At 42.9% G+C, this 21,993-nt stretch overlaps 1 protein-coding gene and 1 non-coding gene across 3 annotated transcripts in view; one reads left to right on the top strand and one right to left on the bottom strand.

Moving 5' to 3' along the window:
* LOC115152227 (bcl-2-like protein 13) overlaps positions 1 to 21,993 on the bottom strand; it is a 36,852-nt gene that overhangs the window by 6,681 nt on the left and 8,178 nt on the right. For both annotated transcript variants that reach the window (XM_029696863.1, XM_029696862.1), the window contains 4 exons: positions 13,342 to 13,449; positions 13,007 to 13,163; positions 8,878 to 8,950; positions 8,019 to 8,147 (listed from right to left, as the gene is read on the bottom strand). In XM_029696863.1, the coding sequence (XP_029552723.1) occupies positions 8,019 to 8,147; positions 8,878 to 8,950; positions 13,007 to 13,163; positions 13,342 to 13,420 (438 nt within the window). In that variant the 5' untranslated portion in view covers positions 13,421 to 13,449. The remainder of the gene's footprint in view (positions 1 to 8,018; positions 8,148 to 8,877; positions 8,951 to 13,006; positions 13,164 to 13,341; positions 13,450 to 21,993) is intronic.
* trnap-ugg (transfer RNA proline (anticodon UGG)) lies at positions 17,769 to 17,841 on the top strand. The gene has a single exon. It is a non-coding gene; the product is annotated as a tRNA-Pro (tRNA).

Consider the following 21,993-nt stretch of genomic DNA (forward strand, 5'->3'; position numbering starts at 1 on the left):
TCCTGCTTTGCAACAAAGCCTCCTTCACTCGTGCTGCCAAACATACCCTATCCTACCGATCCTCAACGATGTCATTTACAAAATAACCCCCAACACTCTACTCAACAAATTGGATGTAGTCTATCCCAGTGCCATCCGTTTTGTCACCAAAGCCCCATTTACTACCCACCACTGCGACCTGTATGCTCTTGTTGGCTGGCCCTCGCTTCATATTCGTCGCAAATCCCACTGGCTCAAGGTCATCTATAAGTCTTTTCTAGGTAAAGCGCCGCCTTAGCTCACTGGTCACCATAGCAGCACCAACCCGTAGCACGCGCTCCAGCAGGTATATTTCACTGGTCACCCCCAAAGACAATTCCTCCTTTGGCCGCCTTTCCTTCCAGTTCTCTGCTGCCAATGACTGGAACGAATTGCAAAAATCACTGAAGCTGGAGTCTTAGATCTCCCTCTCGAACTTTAAGCATCAGCTATCAGAACAGCTTACAGATCACTGCACCTGTACATAGCCCATCCAACTAGCTCATCCCATAATAAATCATATAAATATATACATTTCTTTTTTGCTCCTTTGCACCCCAGTATCTCTACTTGCACATTCATCTTCTGCACATCTATCACTCATGTTTATTTGCAAAACTGTAATTATTTCGCCACTGCGGCCTATTTATTGCCTTACCTCCCTAATCTTACTTCATTTGCACACACTGTATATACACTTTTCTATTGTGTTATTGACTGCACGTTTGTTTATTCCATGTGTAACTGTATTGTTGTTTCTGTCACACTGCTTTGCTTTATCTTGGCCAGGTCGCAGTTGTAAATGAGAACTTGTTCTCAACTAGCCTACCTGGTTAAATAAAAGTGATATAAAAAAGAAATGAAAACACCTATATTCTTCAGTACCTTCCAATAACTTCACACACTACGTTGATACAAAAAGACAGTCGCTGTTGTACAACAGAGACTTGAGGTGTTGTGATCGGTTGTCAGGCGTGTTACAAAAAAACTCCATCCTCGCGACGACACACACAGACAAACACCTACTACACACACTGTTCCCCTGAGAGGAAGTCAGACGGCCCCACACAGGAACAACTCTTCCCAAACTACAGTGCCTTCAGAAAGTATTCACAATCCTTGACTTATTTCACAGTATTTTGTTTGTCAACGATCTACACAAAATACTTTGTTTATTCATGGAAAAATCAAACACTAATATTTTGATTAGATAAGTATTCAATCCCCTGTGTCAATACATGTTAGAATCACCTTTGGCAGCAATTACAGCTGTGAGTCTTTCTGGGTAAGTATAAGAGCTTTACCCACCTGGATTGTACAATATTTGCACATTATCCTTTATAAAATGATTCAAGCTCTGTCAAGTTGGTTGTTTAGCAGGCAGCCATTTTTAAGTCTTGCCATAGATTTAAGCCAATTTAAGCCAAAACTCTAACTAGGCCACTCAAGAACATTCAATGTTGTCTTGGTAAGTATCTCCACTGTATAATTTGGCTTTGCGTTTTAGGTTATCGTCCTGCTGAAAAGGTGGACATCGCCCAGTGTGTTGGAAAGCATAGAACCAGATTTTCCTCTAGGACTGTGCTTAGCTCTATTCCTTTTCATTCTAATACAACTCCCTAGTCCTTGCCGATGACAAACATGCCCATAACATGATGCAGCCACCACCATGCTGGAAAATATTAAAATATTTTTCAAATGAGTGATTTGATTTTGATTTGAGTGGTACTCAGTGATGTGTTGTGTTGGATTTGCCCCAAACAATGCTTGTATTCAGGACAAAAAGTTAAATTTGCAGAATGTTTTGCAATATTACTTTAGTGGTGCCTTATTGCAAACAGGATGCATGTTTTGGAATATTTGTTATTCTGTACGGGCGTCTTTCTTTTCACTCCATCATTTAAGTTAGAAAACTGAGGGGTGGATCAACAACATTGTAGTTACTCCACAATACTATCACAGCCATTAAAACTGTTTTAAAGTCACCATTGGCCTCACGGAGAAATCCCTGAGCAGTTTCCTTCCTCGCCAGCAACTGAGTTAGTAAGGACACCTGTATCTTTGTAGTGACTGGGTGTATTGATAACCCATACAAAGTGTAATTAATAACTTCACCATGCTCAAAGGGATATTCAAAGTCTGCTGTTTATTTTTACCAATAGGTGCCCTTTGCAAGGCATTGGAAAACTTCCCTGGTCTGTTGTTAAATCGGTGTTTAAAATTCACTGCTCGTCTGAGGGACATCACAGATAATTGTATGTGTGGGGTACAGAGATAGGGTAGTCATTAAAAAATCATGTTAAACACCATTATTGTACACCAGGTTAGTCCATGCAACTTATAAAAATTTACTCCTGAAGTTATTTAGGCTTGCTATAACAAAAGGGTTGAATACTTAAATGACTCGGGCGGCGCACAATTGGCCCAGTGTCGTCCGGGTTTGGCTGTCATTGTAAATAAGAATTTGTTCTTAACTGACTTGCCTAATTAAAAAAAATTTATTAAAAAAAATTTTTTTTTTTATATATATATATATATATATATATAACATTTTAACTCAGGCCATAATTTTTTATTAATGTACTTCCACTTTGACATTAAGGGGTATTGTGTGTAGTGACAATCTGAATTTAATAAAATTTAAAATTCAGGCTGTAACAAAATGTGGAATAAGTCAAGGGGTGTGAATACTTTCTGAAGGCACTGTATGTACCACTCAACAATGCCGTGTTAAAAACCCCTGTACAAACAATGAGGGAAGTGATACCGCCACACACACACACACACACTTAAACTTATCTCAGGGTTGACACTTCGCTCCACTGGACCTATGAACAGTTACCACAACCTTAACAGTCAAGGTACAGTGAGGTTGTGAGTGATTAGTGATTACATAGGCTATACATTTACATTTTAGTCATTTAGCAGACGCTCTTATCCAGAGTGACTTACAGGAGCAATTAGAGTTAAGTGCCTTGATCAAGGGCACAGACAGATTTTTCACCAAGTCAGCTTGGGGATTCGAACCAGAGACCTTTCGGTTACTGGCCCAACGCTCTTAACTGCTAGACTACCTGCTGCTAGACTAGACTCCGATGTAAAAAAATTGTTTTTATCACCAGTGAAGGGCAAGATTTCATCCCCACACTAGTATCACATGTACAGCCACATCTAACATACAGTATGAGATCCTTCTAGTCAAGACTTGGAAGCCTGCATCACTTGAAATGAGAGCTGGTAGTTTGTCCCAGCAGGGTGTCAGTCACATGTGACTTGCTACCTGTCACCCAAACATGCCACAGCTCTTTGCCAACCCAAATATTAGAACTGGGAACAACAGACTGGCTGTCTTCATTTCACTCATTTTTCTTTGCTCCAAAATATATTGTGAAGGGATAATTGTTTTTTGGTGTCTTATCCAATGTTAAAGGCCCAGTGCAGTCAAATACATGACTGTCCCTTGTTATATATACACCCCCCCCCAGTTAGACACTGGTCTGGGTGTTCTGATAATGTACATTGAATTTTTTATTTAAACTAGGCAAGTCAGTTAAGAACAAATTCTTATTTACAATGACGGCCTAAGAACAGTGGGTTAACGGCCTTGTTCAGGGGCAGAATGACAGATTTTTTACCTTGTCAGCTTGGGGATTCGATCCAGCAACCTTCATTTACTAGTCCAACACTCTAACCACCTAACCACCTGCTGCCCCAAGACCGCTTACGTAACATAACAGAGGAGCTCCTGGTAGTCAGACACTGAGTGATTCATGCCGATAGACTCCATGCTCAGCCAGTCAGCCAAGAGCTGTCTAACCTTCCAGTATACTCAGATACGATTTTGTTTCTTAGAAACTATAATCCCATAGTAGTGAGTCGGTTTCAGCCCTAGGGCCCCATCCTAACAATACCTCTCATTTAGTGTCGTGTGCTGCTATGAAATACCATCAAAGGGGATTGACTCCCAGGAGGGGCCACTGGACACAGTAACATAATGGCCATTCAATATAGTCGCACAAGAGCGTTGTCAGTGACATAAAAACATCCCCCAGTCAGGATTCCCCCATTATTACTGAACCTAATCCCATCACTCCTCCCTCATCCAATTAATCCACTAACACTAAAGAGCAACAAAGTTATTCTAACCTACCGTGTCAAACGAGGAAGACATCATATTCCCTTTTAGGAAGTAACTTTCATTAAAAAAAATGATAAAAGGATCCAGTTGCCCCCAAGAGAGGCATGGCCTCCTTTCTTGTGTTAGATTGGCTGCAGCTGGGTGTAGGCCTATAACCAGGTTTATCCAGGAGGGTTAATGTGAAGCAGCTGGCCTGATGGGAACAGCCACATGGATGAATGACAACACGTCTTCTACAAATTAACACCTCACTAAAAATGACCCGTTTGCCCTCATTTATGAGAAGGGTTTCAACAAGAGAGCCTGGTAACAGCCAGATAGCTGGACTCTGCTTGGCCTTGGAGCATCAGACAGAGGACCTTGAGACCAGGCGTCCAGAAGGCTTCCAGCACAAAAGGTTGTGTTGCTCTCGCTGTGTCAGTGTGTGTGACGCAGGTTGCATCAGGCAGCAGCAGTAGACACTGACCTGGGTTCAGCCATTAGCATAGATGCCCTGACCAACAGTATGAAGCGAATAAAAGTGACCATCCTACAGTGGGGATCTGACCTGGGTTCAGCTGTTAGCAGTTGAGAGGTAGCACTATAAGTAGGCCAGTCTGGCTCTGGTGATTTATTTCCTCAGCAGAGCCCGACACGCCAAAACAAAGAGATGCACTCAGCATTTCACCCCAGCAAAAGCGACATCTTACGTAACATGGCGGAGGGCTGTGCAGCCTGACATAGACCAGAAAACACTCAGCAGCACCCCCTCCCCCCAAAAATATGATTTGTGCCCATGTGTTTATAAGGCAACCAAAATTCAGTATATGTATAAGTATTTGGGCATTTGCCTGACTAAGCTGCCCAGTTTGTGGCCTTTTGGCAAGTAACTTTACTATTGTGCGCTGCAACAGAGGTGTCAAGTGCAATTTGAGAGCGCAACGTAAGCACACCTGTCACAAGCAGTTTCTGAGGGACACACCAAAATGAAACTTTATAACTGCATTCATTTTCAGAACATTTTAGCCTTCCTCTCCCAGATGACCTTAGACAAGGTGTCAGAGACAACATTTGTCCGGTCACTTCCTAGCGACAGGAGTTGCATCACCCATGACAAGGTCTGTAATACAACATGGCTGAAGGTCCCTGTCAGAACACACACCCGCAGCAGTTTTCACTGTCGTGCTGAAGGACAGCAGTCAGTGCTGTCTGAAGGACAGGGCTAGAAAGAGGGACAGGGTGTGTAGGGGTGTTCAAGGGCAAAATTCAGATAACGACCTTTGCACCAGCCAAGTTTGATACACATACCCCTCACTCTTAGATTAGCTACATATGGTTTTAGGCTCTCACACAGTTCCAGTATGTCACAGACCCAAACCCTTCATAGTGAACAGGTTCAAATACAGTCATACCCATGCTAGCCCATTTTGAATCAGAAGCCGTCCTTATTCAAAATGTCTCTAGTGTATTGCATTCCCCTTGCTTACTCATCATCCCCCCCCCCCCCTCCCTCCCATGGCCGGGTCGGATTTATGAGATGCTGGTCTTGTTGTCCAATGAAGTGAACACGACATTGGGGGGGGGGGGGGGGGGGGTCATAAATCCTTTTTGTTTCCTAATGTAATTAAACAAAAAAGGCATGGTCATCGTCAGAGCCACCAAACATAGGAGGGACCACGGTCACGAGGATGGCACGACGTACCCGTCATCGAAATCAATCTGCCACCCATCAGATTTACAGTTAGAACTACAACCAATCAAAATCGCTCAATAAGCGATAAACCCAGGAGGCAGTTTGAGAATTCCTCGTTTGTAAAAGTTGCAAGATCGATGGAGGGAAAGTGCGGTGCATTCTGTTCTGTTCTAAATGCTCTGTCATAGAGGACTTTAGGGATTATTGTGTTCTAGGCACTGTGTTCAAACTGTCAACTCAGATATCCACACACTTCACATCACGGTCAAACGAGCTAAAACCAGATTCGGCGACGCGAGCCTTTCCCTACGGTCCAGAGTTCTTCAATCCCCCCCCCCCCCCCCCCCCCTACTACCAACCGTCTCTTACTAACTACGATCAATGTTCTCCCACAGTCCTCTACACAAACACTCACCACCAAAAAACACAAGATGAATGACCTACCTGATTGTGACCTGGCTCACCCAGCAACTATAGAGTAAGTGCTTCCCTGAGCAGGGTCAGAAGCCCAGAAAGAGTCCCCCCAAAAAATGAGAGCGAGAGACAAAGGGAGGGAGGAGTGGAGAGAGAGAAGGGGGACCCAGTTGTAGCGAAGTGGAGCCACACACACACACACACACACACCGCTGTGACAGAATGACAGTAACGAAGCTTTAACTTCACACCACAGGAGGAGTTTCCACTGGCGTGTCATACCCACCCCCTCTACTCCACCCTCTCCCTGCGGTCCCAGCTCTAGCCTATGGACCATCCCTGACATACCAGTGGGAATGTGGCAAAGTTAGTATGGCCAAGGGACTGAGCACACAAACACTGGATTGGACCCAGTCATAATGTGATAGAGCAGAAGTGAGTCAGGGAGGTTGTATCAGAGATGGTCATGGTATGTTATCCCTTTACTGCCCCACAGCAATTCTTATTCTCGCCACAAGACAAGGACAACCTTGTGTGTTTCTTTTCCCTAGGGCTTGTTACTGTAATGAATAGGCTACACAGTATCTGTATTGACAGCAGAACCACTTCTACATGTCCAGTGGCGGTAGGTGCCATTTAAGATTAGGGAGGATGTTTTGTCATTATTTTTTTCATTAGAGCACATTGGATGACTCATTTATATTCCATTCACCCAGTTCAATGTAACATGGATAGGTTTAGGCTTCTACGTGATACTCACATTTGCCCTATACTCATCATGAGGTTGCTACAAACCACCATACAAATGAACGTTTATAACATAGGTGCACAGATTGAGACAAATTGGAATTATCAAGGTGACAGAGTGTGACAAATTCAATACTGACTTGCACACTATTGCCTGCATCTGGCTGATCTGGAGTGTAATCATTAGTCCAAACAGTTGCAAAATGAGAGTTTATTTTGGACAAATTCACTTAGGTTGCTCCCAGTTTAGTTCCGTGTGCTTCCGTTTAAGAAATGTTTTGCAACAGAATCAGCGGAATGAATACACTCCTGATCACACAGTTCACTTTCATTGCAGCCACATACAGCGTCATCACTTTTCTCATTGTTTAATTCCTTCTATGCACTCTCCTCCTCCCTTTGCCTGTGGACTTCAGTGCACATCACAACAGCGGTCTGTGACCAGGTGCAAAAACCTCTAAGCCAAACCGTCATACCATAAACGCGAAACAGCCAACGTTGTTGTCACCATATTAACATTAGTCAACAAACTAGAACTAACGCATTAGTAAACCCACAATCACACAGTACAGTAAGCACTTTAATAGTTACACCAGCAGGCCCCGGTGGCAATACATTAATAAAACACAAAAGCTTACCTTGACTTGGAAGAGTTGCAGTGTTGGAGAGCCTTAGCCTGCTAGCTAACATAAATAACATCACTCAGAGTCAAGTTGTTGAGTAGGCTAAATTAGCTGCATTAGCTAAGTGAGTGAAAGGTAAACTAAAGCGTTGTCTCCCTCCCTCTCGTTCTTTCTCTGAAATGCCCTTACAGCCAGTCTCTCAACAATGACTAAATGCCCTTATAGCCAAACATGTACAGTGGATCTCTGGCGCCCTCCTCTGGCTATAGTGCTGTGAAAACAAACAGCAGCAAACAGATCAAGGCTGAAACATTAATCTGCTTGAACTTTGCGTAAGATATTAATAAGTGGTTCATTCTTGGCTTGTTCGCCGTCCCATCCCTCCCCTTGTCCAGTGTCCACTCACCCATCCTCCCTGCCGGATGATGTAGTCTGCCTCCGCCTCCTCCAGGAAATTGACCCCCAGAGGAAGCAGGGTGGCCAAGATCTGTCCTTCTCCCTGTAGGGCCTGCAGCAGCACTAAAGGCACCAGCACCTGGGGACAGTGAGGGCAGAGTGTTAGGCCCAGTTCAAGACACTACCCAAAAGGAACCAGGATGGGTAAAATCAAAATGATGATGGTTCCACCAGGACTTTCAAAAAGAGTAAGGGGAGCTTCCACCACACATCAGATTTAGGGCTGGCACGGTAATTGCATCATGTAACCGACCATAATGAATGAAGACAGTCATGAAAAAAAAGAATCTTTCATAACAGTAAAAAATAAATAAATATCCAATGTTATTAATCAACTTCATATTCAAGTCGTCAAACTTTACCCAAAAGCAGCAAAGTAGTTTGGCTTATATCTAACAGCAGATAAGGAGAGACGAGACAAAAGTAGCTAGTTTTACAATTTTGTGTTGTGGACTAAACAGCTGACTGAAGGCGGGACATATAAATGAGGTCCGTTTGTGATAACATGGACTCTTACGTGATTAAACTTTGTTGCTCGTTTCAGCAAGGTGTTGTAGCAAACCAGTCTTCGGTTGCCTTTGTGTGTCTTTTTTGCTATTCAAAACAATAAAAACGGTGACAGCGGTCAATTGGCTGACAAATAACTGTCAATCCAAATTCCATGATCGTCACAGCCCTAATCAGATTCCTTAGGATCTGCAAACACCATAGGCCTAAGAGCTAGGGAAAGAGCTTCTAGGTTGTTTCTGAACTAGGCCTAATAGGTTGTCAGGCAGTAACAGCAGGTGAACAGTAGAGAGATCCCTCACCTTGGTCCAGCCGCTCTGCGTGTGGCAGGAGACGTCTTGTGCTGCTTCTCTGAAACGCTCGTAGTCCAAAGGGCTGCCAAACAAACACAGTGATCATTCGCCAATGACCTTGAAACTAACTTGAGAAATGCATGCGTCACAGAAAGCTGGTTTATAAATATGATTAAGATCATTTAGAAAAACACACATTCCTAGCCTGTGATATATGAGTAATGTCCTTACATTTCTGTAACTTGAGAAAATTAAAATATGCTAGTTTGGTGTCATTTATTAAACCTATATTGAGTGTTTCTTATAAGAGGGAGTGGAGCCGAGTGGAGCAGTGGTGTAAGGCACTGCATCTCAGTGCAAGAGGCATCACACTGGTTCGAATCCAGGCTCTCACATCCGGCCGTGATTGGGAGTCCCATAGGGCGGCGCACAATTAGCCCGGCGTCATGCAGGTTTGGCTGGGGTAGACAGTCATTGTAAATAGGAATTTAATCTCAACTGACTTGCCTAGTTAAAAAAGGTTAGAATGTATTTTTTATAAATAAATTATTAAAATCACAATAAAAATTAAATAAAACATTTTTTAAAGACTGAAGTAGTCATGCAATACAACCTTTCACAAAAGGTCCATGTGCTGTTCTGAACTTGCTAGACAGGAACACTTTCCATAATACAGTATGAAAGGCACCATCAACTCCACCTTGACTTTAGGCCTACAGTACAGGTGAGCCAGAGACGCATGCATATTTATGCTGATGAGGCTACCCAGGCACGGTCTGTATTCAAGGACTCTTGAAGGCACTGACACGCATGCCTTTTCCCAACCAAAATGGTCAACTACCAAACTAATAGGTTTCAACAACGTAGGGAAAACCCCAACACAGAGTTCACAAAATCTGTTATTTTAAAAAGGGTGAACAGTGAACACTACAACTGGCTACTCATGCTGCATGCACACAATGAGAGAATGTTAGGCTAGATGTACACCAGGGGAGAACTGACCCCTCTCACTGAAGCCATGAAGTTCAAGGCAGACTGCAATACTGCAGGCATTGTTTCCAGAAAACAGGATCCCCATTATAGGGAATGGGAAGATGGCAGTCTACATGGATAAAAAAAAAAAAAAAAGACCATCCTGGTACCAATAATTGCTTCTCTTACACCAGAGGTATGTCTTTAAACCGTTTATTTTAAAGTCGCACACAGTAAGTTATGATCATTTAGTAGTACAACAGCTAGCTCCAAGTCTTTATACAGTTGAAGTAAGAAGTTTACATACACCTTAGCCAAATACATTTAAAAAAAAAAAAAAAAGAGTTTCACAATTCCTGACATTTAATCCTAGTAACAATTCCCTGTCTTAGGTCAGTTATGATCACCACTTTATTTTAAGAATGTGAAATGTCAGAATAATAGTAGACAATGATTTCAGCTTTTATTTCTTTCATCACATCCCCAGTGGGTCAGAAGTTTACATACACTCAATTAGTATTTGGTAGCATTGCCTTTAAAATTGTTTCACTTGGGTCAAACGTTTTGGGTAGCCTTCCACAAGCTTCCCACAATAACTTGGTTGAATTTTGGCTCATTCCTCCTGACAGAGCTGGTGTAACTGAGTCAGGCTTGTAGGCCTCCTTGCTCACACACACACTTAAGTTCTGCCCACACATTTTCTATGGGATTGAGGTTAGGGCTTTGTGATGGCCACTCCAATACCTTGACTTTGTTGTCCTTAAGCCATTTTGCCACAATTTTGGAAGTATGCTTGGGGTCATTGTCCATTTGGAAGACCCATTTGCGACCAAGCTTTAACTTCCTGACTGATGTCTTGAGATGTTGCTACAATATATCCACAGTTTTCCTCCCTCATAATGCCATCCATTTTGTAAGCGCATCAGTCCTTTCTGCAGCAAAGCCCCCCCACAACATGATGCTGCCACCACCGTGCTTCACGGTTGGGATGGTGTTCTTCGGCTTGCAAGCCTCCTTCTTCCTCCAAACATAACGATGGTCATTATGGCCAAACAGTTCCATTTTTGTTTCATCAGACCAGAGGACATTTCTCCAAAAAGTACAATCTTTGTCCACATGTGCAGTTGCAAACCGTAGTCTGGCTTTTTAATGGCGGTTTTGGAGCAGTGGCTTCTTCCTTGCCGAGTGACTCGTTTTACTGTGGGTATAGATACTTTTGTACCTGTTTCCTCCAGCATCTTCAGCAAAGGACCTTGTGTTGTTCTGGGATTGATGATTTGCACTTTTCCCACAAAAGTACGTTCATCTCTAGGAGACAAAATGCGTCGCCTTCCTGAGTGGTATGACGGCTGCGTGGTCCCATGGTGTTCATACTTGTGTACTATTGTTTGTACAGATGAGCGTGGTTCCTTCAAGCGTTTGGAAATTGCTCCCAAGGATGAACCAGACTTGTGGAAGTCTCCAATGTTCCAACCGAAGTGTATGCAAACTTCCAACTTCAACTGTGTGTGTGTGTGTGTGTGTGTGTGTGTGTGTGTGTGTGTAGAGAGAGAGAGAGATATATATATACACTAAAAAAAATAAATGTCCCTCTTTCAGGACCCTGTCTTTCAAAGACAATCCAAATAACTCCCAAAACAGTGGTTAAGACACGAACAGCTTACAGACGGTAGGCAATTAAGTTCACAGTTGTAAAAACTTAGGCCACTAAAGAGGCCTTTTTACTGACTCAGAAAAACACCAAAAGATAGATGCCCAGGGTCCCTGCGCATCTGCGTGAACGTGCCTTAGGCATGCTGCAAGGAGGCATGCTGCAAGGAGGCATGAGGACTGCAGATGTGGCAAGTGCAATAAATTGCGATGTCCGTACTGTGAGACGCCTAAGACAGCGCTACAGGACGGACAGCTGATCGCAGTGGCAGACCACGTGTAACAACACCTGCACAGGATCGGTACATCCGAACATCACACCTGCGGACGGCAACAACACCAGGAACACACAATCCCCCCTTCAGTGCTCAGACTATCCGCAATAGGCTGAGAGAGGCTGGACTGAGGGCTTGTTGGCATGTGGTAAGGCAGGTCCTCACCAGACATCACCGGCAACAACATCGCCTATGGGCACAAACCCACTGTCGCTGGACCAGACCGGCAAAAAGTGCTCTTCACTGACGAGTCACGGTTGTGTCTCACCAGGGCTGATGGTCGGATTTGCGTTTATCGTCGAAGGAATGAGCGTTACAGCGAGGCCTGTACTCTGGAGCGGGATCGATTTGGAGGTGGTGGATCCGTCATGGTCTGGGGCGGTTGTCATTTCAGGCAATCTCAACGCTGTGTGTTACAGGAAAGACATCCTCCTCCCTCATGTGGTACCCTTCCTGCAGGCTCATCCTGACATGACCCTCCAACATGACAATGCCACCAGCCATACTGCTCGTTCTGTGCGTGATTTTCTGCAAGACAGGAATGTCAGTGTTCTGCCATGGCCAGAGAAGAGCCCGGATCTCAATCCCATTGAGCACGTCTGGGACCTGTTGGATCGGAGGGTGGGGCTAGGGCCATTCCCCCCAGAAATGTCCAGGAACTTGCAGGTGCCTTGGTGGAAGAGTAGAGTAATATCTCACAGCAATTATGTAGTGCAGTCCATGAGGAGATGTACTGCAGTACTTTTGATTTTGACCCCCCTTTTTTTCAGGGACACATTATTGTGGAACTTGTTCAGTTTATGTCTCAGTTGTTGAATCTTGCTATGTTCATACAAATATTTACACATGTTAAGTTTGCTGAAAATAAACGCAGTTTACAGTGAGAGGACGTTTCTTTTTTTGCTGATTTATTTTATATCCCCGCAGGAGGCCTTTTGGTAGGCCGTCACTGTAAATAAGAATTTGTTCTTAACTGACTTGCCTAGTTAAATAAATAAAAAAGTACCGATACTCAATGAAAGGGGTAACACTGTGCTAGCCTGCAAGGTCACTTCCTGGAGTAGCTCAAACTGAGCGTGTTATGCCTACATAAATTGCCTACATGAGGCGCCATCTTAACCAACCTCCTTGGCTTCAAATGCTCTATCGAGTATTCACATTGAAATGAATGGTGCCACGTGATCGATGGTTTTGTCCATTCATAGATCGTCATTGGTGTACACTGCAGAACAGACACTCACGCACTGAGGAGTGTGTGTACAGCGGAGGCCAGGTGTGTGTCCAGGTCTCTAGCCACCCGGTCGCCCAGAGCAGCAAGGCAGTCCTCGATGGAGCTCTCTGGGTTGGCAGGGCTGAACACTGGAGACATGTGGCAGTCAAAGCCTGTACTGGAGAAGGCTGCAAACACACACCCATTCATTTCTTTAACAGTCCCAGACCCGGTTGTACAAAAAAAACAAAGCGTGATGAGAGTCGAAAGACCCAACTATTAGCATGCTCAGATGTCTGTGTTGTGAAGGCATACAATATCTGTGCGTGTGTGTGTGTGTGTGTGTGTGAGTGCACATCCTCTTACAGGCTGAGATCTCGTCTTCCAGTTGCCTCAGCTCTTCCTCTATCTGTCCTTTCATCACTCTGTTCCGCTCTCTCTCCATCTCCCTGTCCACAGCATACTGGTCATCTCCTGGAAGGGAACACAACACCCTGATACTCAGCTAACAGTCACATGTGACATATTTAGAATCAATGACATCATCTATGTTTCCACTTTTCCAGTGATTGTTTTTGGTCGACACTTAGAAAGTTGTCATAGAAAACAGACGAGACAATTGCCTGCTACGGTATGTTTCCACTGAACGGTCTTGTGCTGAGAAAAACAGCTGGACTTCAGAACTAAAAAATGTTTTAAAAAAAAGAAACACTTCTGCAAAAATCTAGCGTCTAATAAAAATGTAATGGTTAGAGGTTTCCATTATCCAAATTGCGCATTAGTAAATTGGTGACAGCCTGTATGCCTTCCCTCCTATTCGTTTCATGTCTCAGGTATATTGCCACATTGTAATATTTATTGTGCCAACTTATAGCCACAGTCCATATGGTGAAACTTGCCCTCCAGTAGATCTGAAATACAGAGACACACAAAAGTATGAACACCCCTTCAAATTAGTGGATTCAGCCATACCCTTTGCTACAGGTGTATAAAAAAATATTTAAAAAACAAGCACAGCCATGTATGCATGTATGTATAGCCTTATTCTAAAATTGATTAATCTACACACAACACCCTATAATGACAAAGCAAAGACAGCTTTGAATTTTTGCAAATGTATTAAAAACATGTTTTTACATAAAGTATTCAGACCCTTTACTCAGTCCTTTGTTGAAGCACCTTTGGCAGCAATTACAGCCTAGAGTCTTCTTGGGTATGACGCTACAAGCTTGGCACACCTGTATTTGGTGAGTTTCTCCCATTCTCTGCAGATCCTCACAAGCTCAGTCAGGTTGGATGGGGAGCGTTGCTGCCCAGCCATTTTCAGGTCTCTCCAGAGATGTTCGATCGGGTTCAATTCAGGCTCTGGCTGGGCCACTCAAGGAACTTCAGAGACTTGTCCCGAAGCCACTCCTGCATTGTCTTGGCTGTGTGCTTAGGGTCGTTGTCCTGTTGGAAGGTGAACCATCATCCCAGTCAGAGGTCCTGAGCAGGTTCCCTCCAGATATGACGCTTGGAATTCAGGCCAAAGTGCTCAATTTTGGTTTCATCAGACCAGAGAATCTTGTTTCTCATGGTCAGAGTCCTTTAGGAAAACTCCAAGCGGGCTGTCATGTGACTTTTACTGAGGAGTGGTTTCCGTCTGGCCACTACCATAAAAGGCCTAAATCGGTGGAGTGCTGCAGAGATGGTTGTACTTCTGGAAGGTTCACCCAACTCCACAGAGGAACTCTGTCAGAGAGACTATCAGGTTCTTGGTCACCTCCCACGACTGCTCAGTTTGGCCGGGCGGCCAGCTCTAGGAAGAGTCTTGGTGGTTCCAAAACCCTTCTATTTAAGAATGATGGAGGCCACTGTTCTTGGGGACCTTCAAAGCTGCAGAAATGTTGTGGTACCCTTCCCCAGATCTGTGCCTTGACACAATTCTGTCTCGGAGCTCTACGGACAATTCCTTCGACCTCATGGCTTGGTTTTTGCTCTGACATGCACTGTCAACTGTGGGACCTTTTAATATAGAAAGATGTGTGCTTTTCCAAATCATGTCTAATCAATTGAATTTATCACAGGTGGACTCCAATCAAGTTAGATGATGAATGGAAAAAGGATGTACCCGAGCTCAATTTCAAGTCTCATAACAAAGGGTCTGAATACATTTGCAAACATTTCTAAAAGCCTGTTTTCACTTTGTCATTATGGGGTATTGTGTTTAGTTTGATGAGGATTTTAAAAATATTGTTTATCCATTCTAGAATAAGGCTGTAACGTAACTAAATGTGGAAAAAGTGAAGGGGGTGTGAATACTGTCCGAATGCACTGTAGGTATGTAAGTATGTATGAATCCTCTACGGCAGTTGTCAATTTTTTGGTCCTTAAATAAAAGAAAGTATACCAGTTTCATTCATCACAGATTGTCTTTAACCAGTTTTGGCCTTTAACTTGAGGAAAGGGGGGCAGTATTGAGTAGCTTGGATGAAAAACATGCCCAAAGTAAAATGCCTGCTACTCAGACACAAAAGCTAGAATACACAAATAAATTAGTAGATTTGGATAGAAAACACTGAAGTTTCTAAAACTGTTTGAATGATGTCTGTGAGTATAACAAAACTCATATGGCAGGCAAAAACCTGAGAAAAATCCAACCAGGAAGTGGGAAATCTGAGGTTTGTAGTTTTTCAAGTGATTCCCTATCTAATACAGTGTCTGTGGGGTCATTTTGCACTTCCTAATGCTTCCACTAGATGTCAACAGTCTTTAGAACCTTGTTTCAGGCTTCTACTGTGAATGGGAAGAGAATAAGAGCTGATTCAGTCGTGTGTCTGGAAAATTGGCATGAGCTCAAACATGCGCGCGGCCGTGAGAGCGAGCTGCCTTTCAATTCTATAGACAATGGAATTGTCCGGTTGGAATATTATTGCAGGTTTATGATAAAAACATCCTAAGATTGATTCTATATCAAATCAAATGTATTTATATAGCCCTTCTTACATCAGCTGATATCTCAAAGTGCTGTACAGAAACCCAGCCTAAAACCCCAAACAGCAAGCAATGCAGGTGTAGATGCACGGTGGCTAGGAAAAACTCCCTAGAAAGGCCATAACCTAGGAAGAAACCTAGAGAGGAACCAGGCTGAGGGGTGGCCAGTCCTCTTCTGGCTGTGCCGGGTGGAGATTATAACAGCACATGGCCAAGTTGTTCAAATGTTCATAAATGACCAGCATGGTCAAATAATAATAATCATAGTAGTTGTCGAGGGTGCAACAAGTCTAACACAAGAGTAAGTGTCAGTTGGCTTTTTCATAGCATCTCTACTACTCCTGCTGTCTCTAGAGAGTTGAAAACAGCAGGTCTGGGACAGGTAGCACGTCCGGTGAACAGGTCACATCATTTGACATGTTTCTACGAACTGTAATGGAACTATTTAGACTTTGTCTGGACATAGTGCATGTGCCTTCTGCATTTGGAATAGTGAACTGAACGTGCTAACAAAAAGGAGGTATTTGGACATAAATATAGACTTTATCCAAACAAAACAAACATTTATTGTGGAACTGGGATTTCTGGGAGTGCATTCCGATGAAGATCAAAGGTAAGTGAATATTTAATGCCATTTCTGACTTCTGTTGACTCCACAACATGGCGGGTATCTGTATGGCTTGTTTTGGTGACTGAGCGCTGTACTCAGATTATCGCATGGTGTGCTTGTGCCATAAAGCTTTTTTGAAATCTGACACAGCGGTTGCATTAAAGAGAAGTGTATCTTTAATTCTATGTAAAACACTTGTATCTTATATCAACGTTTATGATGAGTATTTCTGTAAATTGATGTGGCTCCCTGCAAAAATCACTGGATGTTTTGGAGGCAAAACATTACTGAACATAACCCGCCAATGTAAACTGAGATTTTTGGATATAAATATGAACTTTATTGAACAAAACATACATGTATTGTGTAACATGAAGTACTACGAGTGCCATCTGATGAAGATCAAAGGTTAGTGATTCATTTTATCTCCATTTCTGCTTTTTGTGACTCCTCTCTTTGGCTGGAAAATGGCAGGTTTTTTTGTGACTTAGGCGCTGACCTAACAATCATATGGTATGCTTCCGCTGTAAAGCCTTTTTGAAATCAGACACTGTGGCTGGATTAACAAGAAGTTATGGTGTAAATGGTGTATAATACTTGTATGTTTGAGGAATTTTAATTATGAGATTTCTGTTGTTTTGAATTTGGCGCCCTGCAATTTCACTGGCTGTTGTTGAGGTGGCGTCCCACATATCCCAGAGGTTAATAAACAGCTCCCAAAATTCCAGAAAATTGTGTTTAGAAGCTTCTGACAGGCTAATTGATATCATTTGAGTCAATTGGAAGCAACATCAGTCAGGAAGTTAAAGCTTGGTCGCAAAAATAGGTCTTCCAAATGGACAATGACCACAAGCATACTTCCAAAGTTGTGGCAAAATGGCTTAAGGACAACAAAGTCAAGGTATTGGAGTGGCCATCACAAAGCCCTGACCTCAATCCTATAGAAGATTTGTTGGCAGAACTGAAAAAGCGTGTCCAAGCAAGGAGGCCTTCTGTCAGGAGGAATGGGCCAAAATTCACCCAACTTAATATGGGAAGCTTGTGAAAGGCTACCCGAAACATTTGACCCAAGTGAAACAATTTAAATGCAATGCTACCGAATACTAATTGAGTGTTTGTAAACTTGACCCACTGGGAATGTGATGAAAGAAAATAAGAAATAAAATCACTACTATTATTCTCACATTTCACATTCTTAAAATAAAGTGGTGATCCTGTGGCTCAGTTGGTAGAGCATGGTGTTTGGAACGCCAGGGTTGTGGGTTCGATTCCCACGGGGGGCCAGTACAAACATTTATTTTTTTAAATGCATGAAATTAAATGCATGAAATGTATGCATTCACTACTGTAAGTCGCTCTGGATAAGAGCGTCTGCTAAATGACTAAAATGTAAAAGAATGTAAATGTAAGACAGGGAATTTGTACGAGGATTAAATGTCAGGAATTGTGAAAAACTGCGTTTAAATATATTTGGTTAAGGTGTATGTACACTTCTGACTTCAACTGTATACACACATGTTCTGAAAGGCCCCGGAGCCTGCATCATCATTAAGCAAGGGGCACCACCAAGCAAACAGCTACAAGACGACAATGGAGCTCTACAAACGGGTCAGGGACAAATTGTGGAGAAGTACAGATCAGGGTTGGGTTACAAAAAAAAAAAATAGCAGAAACTTTGAACATCCCACAGAGCACCATCAAATCAATAATTGTTTTAATAATTGAAAGAATATGGCACCACAACAAACCTGCCAAGAGAGGGCCGCCCACAAACACACAGACCAGGCAAGGAGGGCATTAATCAGAGGCAACAAAGAGAGCAAAAGGATAACCCTGAAGGAGCTGCAAAGCTCCACAGCGGAGTTTGGAGCATCTGTCCACAGGACCACTTTAAGCCATACACTCCACAGAGCTGGGCTTTACAGAAGAGTGGCCAGAAAAAAAGCCCTTGCTTAAAGAAAAAAAATAAGTAGGCACATTTGGTGTTCGCCAAAAGGCACGTGGGTGACTCCTCAAACATATGGAAGAAGATACTCTGGTCAGATAAAACTAAAATGTTGCTTTTTGGCCATCATGGAATACGCCATGTCTGGCACAAACCCAACACCTCATCACTCCGAGAACAGCATCCGCACAGTAAAGCATGGTGGTGGCAGCATCGTGCTGTGGGGATGTGTTTCATTGGCAGGGACTGGGAAACTGCTCAGAATTGAAGGAATGATAGATGGCGCTAAATACAGGGAAATTCTTGAGGGAAACCTGTTTCAGTCTTTCAGAAATTTGAGACTGGGGCGGAGGTTCACCTTCCAGCAGGACAATGACCCGAAGCATACTGCTAAAGCAAAACTCGAGTGGTTTAAGTGGAAACCAATCCAATTGAGAATCTGTGGTATGACAAAGATTGCTGTACACCAGCAGAACCTATCCAACTTGAAGGAGCTGGAGCAGTTTTGCCTTGAAGAATGGGCAAAAATCCCAGTGGCTACATATGCCAAGCTTATAGAGACATACCAAGAGACTTGCAGCTGTAATTGCTGCAAAAGGTGGCTCTACAAAGTATTGACTTGTGAGTGAATAGTTATGCACGCTTAAGTTTTTTTGTTTGTGTCAAAATAAAAAATATTTTGCATCTTCAAAGTGGTAGGCATGTTGCGTAAATCAAATGATACAAACCCCCCAAATAAATACATTTTAATTCCAGGTTGTAAGGCAACAAAATAGGAAAAATGCTAAGTGGGGTGAAAACTTTTGCAAGCCACTGTACCTTATTTCATTAACCTGTTGGGGATAGGGGGAGTATTTGCACGGCCGGATAAAAAAACTTACCCGATTTAATCTGGTTACTACTCCTGCCCAGTAACTAGAATATGCATATAATTGTTTGATTTGGATAGAAAACACCCTAAAGTTTCTAAAACTGTTTGAATGGTGTCTGTGAGTATAACAGAACTCATTTGGCAGGCCAAAACCTGAGAAGATTCCAAACAGGAAGCGCTCTCTCTGACTATTTCTTGGCCTTCTTGATCATCTCTATCCAAAACAGGGGATCTCTGGCATAACGTGACATTTTCTAACGCTCCCATAGGCTCTCAGAAGGCGCCAGAACTTTGAATGATGACTTTGCAGGCCATGGCTGAAAAACAGTAGCGCATTTGGATAGTGGTCGATCTGAGAACAATGAGACTGGGGCGCTCGTGCACGAGACTCCACCATGTTTACTTTCTCTCTCTCTTTGAACGAAAAAAAAACGACTCCCGGTCGGAATATTATCGCTTTTTTACGAGAAAAATCGCATAAAAATTGATTTTAAACAGCGTTTCACATGCTTCGAAGTACGGTAATGGAATATTTTGAATTTTTTTGTCACGAAACGCGCCGGGCGCGTCACCCTTCTTTACCCTTCGGATAGTGTCTTGAACGCACGAACAAAACGCCGCTATTTGGATATAACTATGGATTATTTGTAACCAAACCAACATTTGTTATTGAAGTAGAAGTCCTGGGAGTGCATTCTGACGAAGAACAGCAAAGGTAATCAAATTTTTCTTATAGCAAATCTGAGTTTGGTGAGTACCAAACTTGGTGGGTGTCAAAATAACTAGCCTGTGATGGCCGGGCTATCTACTCAGAATATTGCAAAATGTGCTTTCACCGAAAAGCTATTTTAAAATCGGACATAGCGATTGCCATAAAGGAGTTCTGTATCTATAATTCTTAAAATAATTATGTTTCTTGTGAACGTTTATCGTGAGTAATTTAGTAAATTCACCAGAAGTGTTTGGTGGGAATGCTAGTCACATGCTAGTCACATGCTAATGTAAAAAGCTGGTTTTTGATATAAATATGAACTTGATTGAACAGACATGCATGTATTGTATAACATAATGTCCTAGGTGTGTCATCTGATGAAGATCATCAAAGGTTAGTACTGCATTTAGCTGTGGTTTGGGTTGTGGTGACATTATATGCTAGCTTGAAAAATGGGTGTCTGATTATTTCTGGCTGGGTACTCTGCTGACATAATCTAATGTTTTGCTTTCGTTGTAAAGCCTTTTTGAAATCGGACAGTGTGGTTAGATTAACGAGAGTCTTGTCTTTAAAATGGTGTAAAATAGTCATATGTTTGAGAAATTGAAGTAATAGCATTTCTAAGGTATTTGAATATCGCGCCACGGGATTCCACTGGCTGTTGAGTAGATAGAGGTTAATGTAAGGCTTAATGCTCCTGAAGTAATCTATTCAAAATCAAATATTATTCTTTGTCATTATTTAGCTGTGATATGGTTCAGTCAGCCAGATGCACAGTGCAAACATTAGTTATGTGCAAAACCTCTGTTACTGACTGTATGGTGTAATAATTGCAGTTCACAAATGTACACATGCTGTAGGCCTATGTAATGGTTTACAGGGAGGTTAGAAGGTACCAAAAAAATAAAAACTGTACTCTATGGAGACCAATCTACACAGAGCAAAGTTAAACCTTTGTTCAATGCTCATCACTATGACAGTCACACTTACAAGGCAAAGTAGCAGCAACGCACTCCATCTCCGCTGAGTGTAGGCCCCTCAGGTGTGGATATTAAATATACACCAATTACCAAACAGAGCAGGCATGGATGGATTGACATTAGAGTACGCTATAGGCCATTGGGGACAAACAGCACTGAGATGTACATATCATTAAAACATGTAGTGAATGTACACACACACACACTCCCTTTTCAAGCTGCTCTCTCCTCCCTCACCTTCTCCTCCTCTCTCTAGCAATACACGCTCTGCTCTCATTGTGGGCTTACAGGCCCAAATGCACACCACTCACTCATTCACTCACTCATTCACACACACACACACATACACACACACACACACACACACACAGGTGAATTATTCACAACATCCATTGCATGTTGCTGGGGGCAGGCAGAGACCCACATGAGAGAGCACACACAGCCCTCCCTCCCTGTACTTCTCCACATCTCTCCAGCCCGCTCACTGGTTAGGAAACAAAACAAAGCAGCCACTCAGCCAGAAAGGACCGTGGGAGGGGGCGAGTGTGATACAGAGAGATTTCATTGGGCCGCTGTGGATGATGCTCGGTCAGTTCACGCTGCCTCTGAAGTGGATTTGGTCAACTCGACTATGCTGTTAACGTGCCAGCTATTTGACTGGGCCCAAGGCTAGCCGCCTCCTGCTCTCATTTGTTTGGAAGCAAGCAGCACAGCTAAAACAAGGCATTTGCCAACACATATGAAATGAATACAGAAACAGGGGCAAAGCGCAAATTCTCCTTAGATAAAGTAAGAACAGGTTGCTCAAGTCCATTGTCAAGAATTAAATATAACTGATCAACTAGCAGAACTCAAATACTGTACTTATTTCTTGGAAAGGGATGGGTCAAAGGGAGGCAGGACTCTTTATCCAGGTAACGCAGTCTA

The sequence above is a fragment of the Salmo trutta genome, chromosome 17 (assembly GCF_901001165.1).
Source record: "Salmo trutta chromosome 17, fSalTru1.1, whole genome shotgun sequence".
NCBI lineage: Eukaryota > Metazoa > Chordata > Actinopteri > Salmoniformes > Salmonidae > Salmo > Salmo trutta.